Source organism: Phaethon lepturus, unplaced genomic scaffold, assembly GCF_000687285.1.
Source record: "Phaethon lepturus isolate BGI_N335 unplaced genomic scaffold, ASM68728v1 scaffold21779, whole genome shotgun sequence".
In the NCBI taxonomy this organism is placed as follows: Eukaryota; Metazoa; Chordata; class Aves; order Phaethontiformes; family Phaethontidae; genus Phaethon; species Phaethon lepturus.
Window position 1 is genome coordinate 1 of NW_010564408.1, and position 13,975 is coordinate 13,975.

Here is a 13,975-nt window from a genome sequence, read left to right on the forward strand (position 1 = left end):
GGTTGGCGTCAGCGGAACGGGGGCAACAGCCCACCGGCCCTGCGGCCAGGGGAAGGGATCACCTCAGGGGCCCCTACGCAGCAAGGGCCGTGTCTGGGCCTGGGCCCTGGCCCCCTCTCATGTCCCCGCTGGGGGACCCTAGCAGTCCTCGTGGGCTGGGGTCCTGCTGGGCCGGAGGGTCCCTGTGAGGTGTCGCTACCCCTTGGGACTGAAAATGAAAGGTTCCTTTTTTTTCAGGGACAAGAACGTCTGGTAGTTGTGAAGTGAGTCCACTGGAAAACCCACCAACGCGCTTCACCCCGCACAGGTGAAATAGCTCCAGTTTCTACTGCAAGGAGGTGTCTAGTTTTGGTCAAATGTTACTTAATACGTTGTTTAGCTCAAAACGTTGATGGCTTTGTACAGGTAACCTTGAATGGATTTTGGAAATTACAGTAAAGCTCATCTTAAAGTCTTATATTATGCCGTCTGATTAAAATAATGTAGATCTATAGTTAGTTTAACTTTGTTACTTCACAACATACAATGAAGGTTTATTTTAAGGCTGTTCTAAATTTTTGAGGGTTGGTAGACTTAAAAAGAAAATTGGCAAATTTAGGGCAACGCATCGTTTCCCTGTAGTCGAATGCCTTCTCATGTGGGCACCCCTGTACTGGCAGCGTTTCATGCTAAGGCCGTACCCACCAGGTACTGCTGCTGATTGATGAACTGGAGTGTTCATGTTTTGTATGAAGCTGTCACTTACAACCTGGTGACATTTTTGCAGCCATCTTCAGCCTTTTATGTGATTTGCTTGTAATGTATACATACATCAGACAAGTTTTATTAATTATAAAACTAAATTAACTACAGAAAGCAACCCGAAATTTACTTAGTGGGAGTTATTTTGATCTTTCAATATTTTTTTGATGAGTGAATGAATTTGTATGTAGGGCCTGGTCCTACAGAGTTGCATGTACTATGTTCTTACAGTATGGTAAATCTTCAGGAGGTACAAATTTATTGTAATACCGTATTGCGACTTCGGTAGCTTATGACTGCTAAAAGGATGCTCTGTAAGGAACTGTACTGCTTTATTTTATTTATTAAGTATTCCCACTGAAGCAAGAATGATATTCCTGTATTTTGTGAAAATAAGCTTCTTTGTCTTTGCAGCATTGGGACTAAAAATAAGACTAAGGTACTTTGTTTGACCTCATATGCAAGTGCAGGTTATCTGTTATTTGAATAAATAAAAGACTTGGACTTGCAGCTCTTTCTTCATTCAAGTACAGATGCAAGGTATGCTGTTGGTATGTTTAGTCTCTGCTTTCTCTCAGGATCATGGTTTTGATATTTTGAGATAATGTTTTAAAGTGCATTTCCACGATACTGCAATGGCCTAAACATTCCATTTGTTGCTGTGTCTGAAGGCCGCCTGTCTGCAGCCCCACTCACCCTGGCAAAACCTGGGCCTGTTTATAGCCACACTGAAATAAGTGTGCTTCTGCCTGTGAGGATGTGATTGCAGGTCTGGGGCCTGAGACCTGCTCAAATAGAGAAATCCTTGTTCAAAAGACTTCCAAAGATATGGAGCCTGTCTTGAACTGTAGGTCAGGAATAGCCATGTTTAGGAAATTATTTTATTGAAATCTATAGGAATGTGCTCTTAGCAACAGTTACGAATCTTCCTACTTAACATCTTTTATCTTTAGAAATCCTTTGAAGTTTCTAAATTCCTAGAGTCTTAAATGTTTGTTGTTTTTTAGGCTTTGGGTTGTTTTTGTCATGCTTTCCTTAAGGTGCTATTTATTAGATGAATGAATCAGATGAAATTAAAATTCCTGCTTAAGTTAGTTTTGTGTAAGAAAACAAAAAGAAGAACCTGTTCAGTTTTGGAAAAAGAAGTTATTTTCCCTCCTTGTAGTTATGTTTTCTGCTGTTGGTTGAAACTTGTTACAAGTCTGTTAAGTTCTCTATCCATTATTATTATTAGGAATAATACTTAAATTTAATGCAGAACTACTTGCATTATATTTGGAAGCATAAACTATATTACCGGTATTGCCGAAAATATATTGCTGCTTTTCTGTTAATGTATCAGACATCCTTATGCAGTATAAACTGCATTTTTGCAGAGTTGAAGTAATATGTGTTCTAAAAAGGCAGAATGAGGACAATGTTGCTGCTTCTATCTTCCTAGGTAGATTTTAACATATGAAAAAAAAGTAGTCCAATATATCATTTCAGGTGGTAACTAAAAATGTCTAGTACGATCTTAACATGTTAAGTGCCTTGATCTGTCAGGGTACTTGCACGTGTGTGCAGTACCTTGACTTGTCTGGGACTCTTCAGAGGCCTTCTTGAGTAAGGATTGCGCTCTAGTTAATAAAAGTGTACCCTACAGGAACTCTTCTAGTTGACTTTGGTTGCTTCTCAGTGTTTTCTGTCTCAGTTTGGATGCTTTTACTAACAAAAAGACTCTTGTTTCCAGAATTACAGCAGGCTTGGTTTGGTAGCTGAGCATAGCAGAGAACTGAGCTGTTAAATGACCAGAACTAAGCCAAAGTTATGGTTAGATCACAGAATAGGGACAGAAGTTACAACTTTGTGGTGTTGATGTTGACCACAATTAGATGTAGTGCAGCTTCTCTTGATAGAACAGGGCACTTCCCAGAGTGGTACTGGTTGCCTAAAGTCTCTTAGTATGAAATACCAAAAAAGGTATGTTTTGCTTTCTCTCTAATAATATAGTTTTTACTAATACTGACTGAAAGGTTTTGCTGTGAATTAGCTTTAAATGTGTGTCTTTTTCCAATGATTTTTATGGTCTCTGTTGACCTCTGAGTGGATGAAATTCCATGTTGCCTAAACATCTTAAAATCTGTGTATTTATTGTTTGTCTCAGCAAAAAAGGTTAGGCTGTGACAACACAGGAAATTGTTCTTTCTTGGTCAAGCTGAGGAATCAACAAAACTACTATTTATGCTATTTGTGTTTGTCAAAAAAGCCGAGGTTCTTGGAGATCCATGTTCCACTTCTGGCCCCAAGCTGGTGATTTTGGAAGCATATGTAGATGATTGTACCTTGTCTGTGAGATGTCATGAACACACCAAGCAATTTAACATGAAATCTGCACTAGTATTAGCAAATGCAAAACAACACAGTTAAGACCTCTTTAATCGTGGCTTTTGTTTGGATGCAATGTGTGAAGCTCTGAGCTCAGTCTTCTTAATTATACATCTTTTAACCACCGACATAATTGCCTTGCAATTTGCAATGCATTTGGGGATTCCATTGCCTAAAAGGGTCTTACGTACGTTGAATGTCAAATTCCGAGCATATGTTTAAGAAGGTGTTTTTAAAACCCACGTGTTTTAAAATATTCTAATATTTTCAGCATGATGCTTTCTTAAAATTACCGATTGAGTTTTGGGGCTATAATGCTTTGGGTTTTCTAATAGTGACTAGGCCTTTAACTTCTCTATAGGCTATAGGTGATATCAGATACCAAATTTCTGTATGACATAATGCTGATACTCAGTATGGTCTAGCAAAGATTTTCTCCCAAAGTTTGCTGCTACACTCTTTAACTGTTTTGGGAAAGGGTATGTGGAGTGCAGAGCTGTTCCTTTGTTGTCTTGGAGCTGATGTGTGCCGCAAGGGAACTGATTATGCTTGCTTGCGAGTACTAAAAGCAGTTGGGAGCTGGCTTCTTCCTATGCCTGACAGCAGGTACTGATGGTTGTGCAGGTGTGTACCCATGTGTATTTAAGTCTTCCATTTCTCTTTTTACAGTCACTTTGCAAACCCCCTTCTGCTGTCTTACGGACCACCAGTGGCTGCAGTCAGCAGGACAAGTAGCTCTGCTCTAAGTGATGATGTTGCAGAGCATGGCTTTGCTCTGTTTTCTGCCTGTCCTTGCTATAAAGCCTTGCTGGGATGCTAAGTTTGTTGCTCTTTACATGTCCAGATAGGGCTTTTGCCAAAGAGAGGAGATTTTCTTCCAGTCAGCTGCTCAGGAATAAAAAAATGGGAGAAGGGGTGATGAATGTGTTATCAAATTACAAATGTTAGTGATAACCTCATAAGAATGTAAGCCCTGCTGAGTCAGATCAGGGGTTGATTCAACCTGTCTTGGGCAGCAGGAGTAAGTGATACTATTTAGGAAGAGCATGAAAGCCCAGACACTTTTTAGTGTTTTCCTCTCTTACTCCTCCACCATCCATATTTGTTAAATTAGGCGTTCTAGCAGGTATGTCACTTATGTCCCTATTGTCTATGAACTTTTTTATTGCCTTTTTGAACTTGATGATACTGTCTGCTTCCATAGCCTCCTGTGACACCGTGTTCCAGCAGTTCACTACCTGTGAGTAGTAAAAATGAAAAAGTACTTATTTAGTATGTTTTGAGTCAATCTGTACTAGCTTCATTGAGTATCCCTAGTTCTAACATTGTGTGATATTGTATATGACCATTCTATATTCACCTTATCCCCTACCATGATTTTTTAAACCTGTCATGTCTTAACATCATTTGGCAATGGCACACATTTTTGCGTTCCCTTCTGACTAGCTCAAAATCTTTTCTTTAGAAGTAGTTCTTTAAGGAAAATCTAGGTACCTCAAGAAGCAGCCTCTGGTTTCTCATTCATGGGTTGTGGCTAAAGCCAGTTTGAGCATATGAGGCATCATTTTGTTGAAGCATATCTTTCTGTTGAACCTTTCTACAGCTTCAATGTAGAGTATAAATGCAAAACCCAAAACAGCTTCCAGAAGGTTTTGTACCCTGATATTTTTTCAGTGAAGCACAGCTGCTTAAGCATTTGATTTTTCCAGGGGAAGTCCATGTTTCCGTCATCATTTACAGAATCCTGTGGGACAAAAATAATTTCTCCCCCACCCACTATTTAGCTAAGTGTAGTTTCAGTTCTCTTCAGTTAAGTGACATGTGCCTATTCCATGCTTGTGCCACTTTTTATGTAGCAGCAAAAAGCTGTGTTAAGAACTCCTGTATATTTTGTTAAAAAAAAAATACTGCATCAGATTAAATCAGAATCAATAAATTTAAATCTTTGTTATTTTCATATATATATATATGGTATGCTATAGAAGTAAAAAGAAGAATCTCTTTTTAGATGAAGTACAACTTCAGTCTCTGATCCTGGTGGTGTATCTACATAGTGCCACTGTCTTTTGGAGAGTCTGTGTAGGAATCTACCACTAAAGCTACGATTGCAAGTTTGAGAGATTTGCTGTAGGGTTTTTTTAATATAACATTGGCTCCTAGGTATATTAGCTTTCTTTTTGTTCTTTACACTGTAGTTGCACTAATTGATTCCTGTCAGGATTTTTAACACAGTTATATTTGCATGAGCTTCTCTTAGTGTATATATAGACCTAGAAATTAGTGTTCAAGCTTATTGGTTTACCTGAGGATTATTGTCAGTATTTTTTAGAAATGTTTCATATGGCATTGTACTTGTGCCATGTATCTTTTCAGACAAATGAGAAGTAAAATACTATGCCTGCCTTGACATAGTTGAGTTAAATGCAAAAATAAGACTTAATTATGAGTTAAATCCAAAAATAAGACTGGGGGCACAAGAATAAGTCCAGGATTATAGCGTCTGGGAACTGTGGAGCAGTTTCTTTACAGAAGCTTAACAGAGGCACACCGGGTATGCATTTCTCACTGTTTACTTTGGAACCATTCTGAGGAACTCTCTTCGTTTGGTCTGTTGCTTGATAACCTTCAGAAAAGAAATATCGCTGGGTTGTGCAAAAGGGAAGGTGGTCATTGATCCATCAAAAACTCTGCAAAGCATGAAAGTCGTAGCTTAAAAGAAAGTGGTAAATAAACCAGAAAGAAATAGAGAGCAGTATGTGAGTCGCCCCAACTGCAAGATGCACTTGTTTTTTCAAGTTTTGCATCCTGTCCAGTATGCTACCAAATACAAACTTTGGTTAACTGTCAAGAGAGGCAAATTCCAGAGCAAAAGGCTTTCTGTCAGCTTCCTGGTGTGTATGAGATGCAATTAGTTAAGACTCATTTGATTACTTTTGCTGCCATAGTAATGGAGGAGGCTGTCACTCAAACATGGAACCCAAAACCAGGTCGCACATCACCATGGGATTTATGTTTTTCTTTCACATTTTTGCTAGATAATAGTGAAGTGTATGTCAGTATCTGCCTTAACAAAGGTGCTGTTTGGTTCTTAGCATGCTAAAGAAGAGAGAGTTCCCTCTTCCCACTCCGTGTTTTTGAAGGGCACAGCCAACAATGAACTTTTTTGTTCTTAAGACTGATGCATCGTGAAGGGCCATACTCTAATGATTAGTTTCAAATATATGTAGTATGTGCTCTGTAGTTTCATGTGCTTCCATGCATTGAGAGAAGTTGGGAAAGGTGATTGGAACTGGACTAGATGCTTGTGTTGTGGCTTTCTAGCATAAACAAAGTGCAAGGCCCCTGCCTCTGGGCGTGTATTCTTGCATGTGTGCATGGAAAGGGAACTATGTGTATAAAGAGGAAATATGAAATGATCCTTATTATTGTCAAATGATTAATCAGGTCACGTGCCAGTTACATTTTGTAGCGCATGTCTCCATTCTGTATGCTGTGTAAGCTGCACATGTGCATATACAACTGTTTTAAGAATTTTAAGTGTGTGTTTGAATACTTAGTAGTCTTCTGTCCTGCTTCTACAGCTTAGATATATGTTAAAGAAAGGCCTGGTTTATGCAGTTTACTGTTAGAAGTGTGATAACGTGTTTTGTTTTGCCCTAGTGACTTAAAGTTGCTTTTCTAGATCCCCCAATGCCATAGTACTTGTCATTTTCTCAAGGCGCTTTTATACATCGGAATGTGAAGGCTTGTACCTTCACAAGAGGAATCTTTCCTGCAAAGTCTGTGTAGGGTCCCTCCTTGCAATAGTTCTTGCTGTTTCGGGCCTTGGGAACAAGTAAGTTGATTGAGGTGGTAATTTGTACATTTGTCATATGCCTCTAATTTATTACATATTTCCTGAATATTACCTCTATGTACATTCCTTTGCTTGGTATATAACACATATGAAACTAAACTGAGCACTGAATGTACCATGTTGAAAAGAGTTTAGTCTAGTGCTTCAGGATGGCCTTTCTGAATAGTAAGCTGCCTTTTGCAGGCTAAGCTGAGTGTAGCAGAGTAGCTGCAGAATATGTGTACTGTTAATTTTATTTGAAGCTACTTTGGGGTGGTTTTTTTATTTGTTTGTTTTGGCTGTTTTTGGTTGTTGTTGTTTTTGGGTTTGTTTTTGGCAATCATCTTTTAAAAAAAGACTCCATAGTGTTGGGAAATGAAAAAGTACCTTATGATTGCATGGATTTGCACTGTAGGAATCTATTTTATGGGGGGAAGAAAACCCAGTGTCTTGCTGAAATGACATTTCAGCCCTCCTGGAATTGATGGGAGTACTGCCTTTGACATTATTAATGCTTGCATTTACCTGAAATAAGTACAATAAGGTAGGAAAAACTCTGAAGAACATGATGAGCTCAGGAAGGGCTGCATATTGATGCTTGCAGAAGCTGTGGGCAGCTAAAAGATCTGAAGACTGTTCATCAGGTGTGGTAAAGAAAGCAAGCTTTTTTTTTTTTTTTTTTACAAGAAGCTTTCTTGCACTGTCTGATGAAATTAAACTTTTGCAAAGCAAGGAATGTGGCCAGCATTTTTGTAAGCAAAGATACTTGGAGTAAAACCTCTGCAATCAAATGGGTTAATCATCATTCAGCTTGATTCCTGAAAGCAAGTGATCTAATGTCATGCTTAACCTTTTTCAACTTGTTGTTCCTAATCACTTTCTGGTAGATGAGTGGAGTTTTATTTAACAGTTTTAAGTGCGGTGGCAGTAGAATTTTCTTTCTCCCAACAATTTCCTTTGACGGTTTCCAAAGATCTGTGACTACTGATTGAAAATTATTGTGCTAGTGGATTTGGCTTATTGGATGCTAGCTGAACCACAGGTTTAGTGGCTACATCTGGCCACTTACTTATTAAGCAGTAATAATATCTATTTTATGCTGACTGACTTTGACGTTTTTGGTATTTTCCTTAGACAATCTGCTTCATCTTGATTCATCATCATTCCAGGATAGTGGTGTCCTTGGGGTTCTCTCTTAACATTGATATGGTACAGAAGATTTAAAATCAGGTATTGTTTTGGGTCCCTCTTTCCTGCCAAAATGAAACACACCATCTAGAACTGAATGCATTTTTTTTCCTTATGTGATTTGTCTTAATATTTTGGTTTTTTCAGCTGATGTTCACAAGGAATAGAGTCACGTGATGTATGAAGGCAAACACATACACTTCTCTGAGGTTGACAATAAGCCCTTGTGCTCATATAGCCCCAAACTGTGTAAGCAGAGGCGACTTAACGGCTACGCCTTCTGTATCAGACACGTTCTGGAGGACAAGACTGCCCCCTTCAAGCAATGTGAATATGTGGCCAAGTATAACAGCCAACGCTGCACCAACCCCATCCCCAAATCTGAGGACCGTAGGTGAGTTCTGGTTACCCATCTGCAAAGTGGGAAGTGGCTGGGACATAGGCATGAGTTTTCTTTTAAGATGCTGCTTGGTTTCAAGATGAGGGAGGAACGCCAGTTCCAATGCAGATGAGTGGATTGAATTCCAGGATGTTCCTTTCAGGGTTTTGTTTTAAAACCAGTAAACTTTATTTTCTGTGGGAGTCAAGTACTCAGAAAGGGGGCAGTAACTTACTCCCTGCAAAGTTTTTGGGGGAGTTCATTGCTTTTCTGAAATTCAGTATAAAGTGTGGATCAAACCTGCTACCCAGTACGTGCTGCTCTAAATAATTTGCTTTGTCACTCACAGTACCTGCTCTTACGAAGGCATGCTTGTTTGGCCAGCTGTGCCAAAAGCACACTTCCATCTACTTTTTTGGGACAAACAGTTGAAAATGCATACCTCTGGGCTTAGGGAGCAGTGACACATAGGGACGAACCCAGAATTACAATTCAGTGTTTGTGATTTGGTACTGATCTGTAGTGTTGTATTACTTGAATAAAAGAAATATTACTTAGTAACAGATGAGCCAGCTGGGAAAGTGCTGTCCACTCCCTTTCTTCTTTGCTTCCCTGCTTCCTCGCCCCCTCCCTCCCCAAATGAAGATACCAAAGGTGCCCAGCTATTAAATGCCTTGCAAGAGTTAGTGCTTGAAGTTGTTGGAGAGTTGGGAATTCAAACCAGATTTCCTGAATTTCAGCCCATACTGTAACCACACTTGCTCTTTAAGACTTCCTGAACACCAGTCTCATTGTGTTGCTTGGGCTGAAATAGCAGAAATTATCTAATCTTGGCTGACATGTGTATATGACACAAGTTTTTCAGAGTCATTGTTACAGGTTCTGCCAGTAACAGTATTTAATGTGTGTGTTAACTATCTGAGGCTTGTTCTGTTAGAAATGATTTTTTTAACCTAAAATATAAACAAAATACGCCAAAAAAGAATCAAACCGCTATTCACTGACCTTTCACATTATTAGCTGCCATTCACTAACCTTTTGCGTTATTAGCAGTGTTCCCACTGTGCCCTACATATAGCTTCCTTCTCAGCTCACAGCTCCCTCTCTTGTCTGAAACAACGGTTGGACTGTGCTCTAAATTAACTTGCACTTCACCTGCCATTTCAGTTGAGGAGAATGATGAAGTGAGGGGAAAAAAAAATGAATGTTTGTCAAAAGCTGTAGGGCAAATGCTTAAATGGCACAAGATGAATAACTTTAAGCTGTAATTTGACAGTCGGTGATTGTTTCTTTGCTACTGTACAATTGAGGCTCTTTGGAAATAAGCTCGCAGAAATGATCGTGGAAATTGTTAGCGCAAATGGTGTGCTGTAGTTTCAGATGCAAGAGCTGAGTGAGCCAGAGTTGCTGTTTACCAGGGATCATACTTAAAAACAATAGAAATAATAGTACTTAATGACACTTTTTTAGATCTCATATGTTTCCATGGAATTTGGGATTTTTCTTTACACCTACAATTGAGTTCACACTTTGTTCTTCTTGATTTTTCTCAAGTTAAAGTGAAGTGTGGTCATGACATCTGGTTATGTTATATTAGAATAATTCAATTGCATGTCAAGTGTCACGTTACAGTACTTGAAGGGGACAGCAGGTGTGTGAAGGAGAAAATAAACTTTTAATTTCAAATGAGAGGATGTGATAGTTCGAAATAATATTTTAAAAGCCAGCCTCTCAGGGCAGAGTTTAATCTTAACAATAAAATTTAATGAATGCTAGTGATAAGATTGTGCCTGCTCTAAACTTTTTTTTTTTTGGCAGGCAAACCTGTGTCTGTTTCTTAAGAGACTTTTTTCACTTTCTGTTCAATATGAAGATGTTTGCAATGTCCGAGTTCTTCACTTGTAGCTTTTAATCTTATGTGTACAAAATTACTGTCAGATGGTCATTTTGTCACAGTTTTAGATATGTAACTGTATATGATCAGAAGCAGGCTTCTGCTCTGACAGCTATCTTCTTACATACTTTTAAAGATAAAATGTCTTAACAGGATGCATGCATTATATGCCAAAACCTTCATAGTCTGTCCACAGATAATTAAAAAAAAAATCACTTGACCTCAGACAAATGAGATACTATCAGCCACAAAGATGTTTAATATGCTGTCATATTATTAGATTTATTATTAACTATTAACATTCTATTAATAATACATGACTTCATTGCCTAATTTGAAGTCTAGTTTCTCTATTCACTACCTTGTTCTTTTAAAGAATATACACAGGATGATACAGACATGGGTTCTGTATCTGTATTTACTCTGAATACGTCTCTTAATTATTTCTTACCCAAATACACACACATAGATAATGCAGTTCAGTTCAACTTAATTTTTAAGTATAGGGTTCTTAAATTCAGCAGGGTTAAACACAATTTTATCTCTAATTCTCCTCTTTCAAGAGAATCTTTGAATATTTTGTTAATATGCAAGATGCTCTCCAGTTTATTTGGATCTTCCTTTAAATAGGTGACAGAACTTGACACTAATCTGGAATGTACTGGGAAGCAGAATGCAGCTGTAGGTGGAAAACCTCACTGTCTGGATTCTTGCCCTCCCAGTGATGTGGGAAACTGTCCAGCTGAAGCCTTCAGAGCCCATCACCTTTTGTGTGCTTCATGTTACAATAGTTTTAATGGATATTAAGCCACTGCTCTTACCATATGTGCTGACTACATTCGACCTCACTTGCACAGAATAAGTGCCTTTGGTGCTCAGTAAGGAAGGAGGAAAAAACTATGTTAGATACTCAAAGTGATACTGTCAGCTGCAATAACTGACAAGCAGGTTATAGAAATGACAAATTGTGCCACTGAGACAAGCTCATTAGAATTGCCTCTTGTAGGGCCAGTTTGACCCTGACAGGTTTCGTGCTCAGAGCTATGGGAAAGGGACTGTGCTACTTGCAGGTGCTATTCCAGTCTCCCCAGAAATCTGTCTTCCACGGAGCACGAACTACTAACACCTTCCCTACCTGATCCAAAGAGTTTATTGCCTTAACTCAGCTGGTTATAGACTGGTTCCAGCAGAGTCAGTTAATGTCTGCACCAGACATGTCTGCAGCACTGCGTGAAGTCAGAGCCAGTTTGGGCCAGGGCCAACTAAAAAACCATCCTGGATCCTGAAGGATGGGGAAGTGCATGTGCATGCCCGCCTGGGTCCACATGGGACCAGCTAGAGCCTGGCAAGGCTAAGGTTGAGTTGGTGCTAATAAATTATGCCTAGCCAAAACTGCCTGTGTAATCTTCACTACCCAGAGGAGTCTTAAGTGCTCTTCCCAGCTTCTGCTTCTCCTTTTAGTCCAGTGGGCAAGGTGTATTATCCTTGATTATGCTGGAGGACAGAGCATTGATAGATAGAGCCTAATGCACAGAGCCAAGTCAATGTGTACTAGAGTCTGCAAGTGCATGTGGTCTATATTTTCATGATGTTGTAGCCTGGCATCTATGGGTTTGTGTCTAGAGGTGATGCCTGTGTAAAAATATTGTTGGGTTTCAGTGATGCAGTATGGTCAGTTGTAAGAGCCAAAGCTTTATTCTCTGCCATATAAAAATGGTTCTGTTAGAGTTAAACAAACAAGCAAAACCCTTAATAGCCTAAAACTCAGAGAATGTTAGCAAGCTAATTACCTTTTCATAGGTTTATTCACATTTTCTATTTTTTGCTTTCTCTTTGGATTTTGCAATGAAAACAGACTAGCCAGTGTCACCTCCTCGCTCCTGCACAAGCACAAGGTGGCAATATTTAAGTTCTGAACAATATAAAGGAAGCATTCACATTGAGCAAAACTCTCTTTTTATTGGAATAAGAGGGGAAAAACTTCCATTGTGTTTGTCTTGTCTGGTTTTTTTTTTCTGTCATACTAGAAGTGCTGTTCTAATAGATCTTCTCAGTCTTGTTCAAACAAAATATTTTAAAAGTACTTGATTTTAATTATGGCAATAGTGCTGTTGACTCTAAGGGAAGGTTTATTGAGCTCTCATTATATAATTTTATTTTTAGAAGTGCATCTCTCAATATGAATTTCCAGTATTCCAGTGTATTCTAATAAGGACTCCACATACTGCTGGCTTTCAGCTTGCCTCATTTAGATTTATTTATTACTTACAACTTAGTGTAATAAAGAAATTATTTAGACAATAATAAATAGCAGTACTTTTCAGCCTTTTCTGATTTGTGAATCCTTATGGGTGTGGATCCCTCGAGAAACTATATGTATGGAGACTGTTAAGGAGCATGTATGAATTTACTTTTTCTTTTTTACCTTTTATGGACCCTTTAGAAGCAGTTCACACATTGCTGCTTAGGGCTGGAACAGCAAGTTGAAAGTCAGTAAACTGAAGTGTTAAATATTTTGAGGGGTTTGGTTTGGGCTTTTGTGGGGGTTTTTTTCCTCCATGAAGACCAGGAATAATGTCTTTTTAACCTATTTGTTCAACAAAACTTACTTTTCTCAGATTCATACTGATCAGATTTTATACCTTTATGGTATATTTCTATATCTTGTCCTTATTTATATCCAGGAATACCTTCATGGACATGTCCTTAGCTTGTTCGTTAATACCTTGATGTAGACATCACTTTTTCCTCATTTCTATCACCTGCGTGTTTTAATCAGATAAAAATTAATCATTTACTTCTTAGCATGTTATCTGTGGCCATAAATCATAACTCTTTCTTTTAATTTTCATGACAAACTTTCAAAGACATTTTCCTTTTTTTCTTTTTTTTTTAAATAACATGACTTTAAAAGGGGTTTTTTTATATATTAGAAGAGCTTAAAATCCATGTTTGTGGATTGTATGTATACATATTCCTGGCATTGTGTAAACATTGTCTAGCAACAAGAGACTTTCTTTTAAACTAGATTTTTGTTTGAAGAACATGCAGCTAATCCCCTGGCTACAACATTCATCATGTTAAACTACTGAAACAGAACTTACATATTTATGCTACTTGTTCATTAAGTGCAAATAGTGACACTTCTCGGCAGGTATTTCTAGTGAGATTGTCCATATAAGAAAGTGCTCCCTACTACAGTGGGATTCATAATAATAATATGTGCATTGATGAAAATGTTAACTTTTAACTTCCAGGGAAAGAAGAGCCAAAGGAAAGGAAGTAGTCTCTAATGTACTTTTTCTTGGGAGATTTTGAAAGTATCAGAGTTAATGGCTTGAGTTCTTACTAGTTTATGTATCAGACAGTCCATTTGTTTTGTTCACTTTGTTTTGTGAGTATTTATTAGAGAGTAAATATTTTGAATGGTTGTGTGTGAATGTTCTATGAATAACGAATGAAGACTTGTGTATCTTAAGATTACAAATTGTCACTTGTATAAGTTTCTGTTTTCTGTTACAGGTTGGGAGCACCACAGTTATCTGTTTTATTAGGAACACTTGTGTACACT

At 38.3% G+C, this 13,975-nt stretch overlaps 1 protein-coding gene across 1 annotated transcript in view; it reads left to right on the forward strand.

The window, feature by feature from the left end:
• Positions 1-235: 235 nt before the first annotated feature.
• The window catches only part of INO80D (INO80 complex subunit D), a 31,885-nt gene continuing 18,145 nt past the window's right edge, over positions 236-13,975 (forward strand). The window contains exons 1-3 of the mRNA XM_010294874.1: positions 236-307; positions 8,078-8,173; positions 8,279-8,525. Coding sequence (XP_010293176.1) covers positions 8,308-8,525 — 218 coding nt within the window. The 5' untranslated portion in view covers positions 236-307; positions 8,078-8,173; positions 8,279-8,307. The remainder of the gene's footprint in view (positions 308-8,077; positions 8,174-8,278; positions 8,526-13,975) is intronic.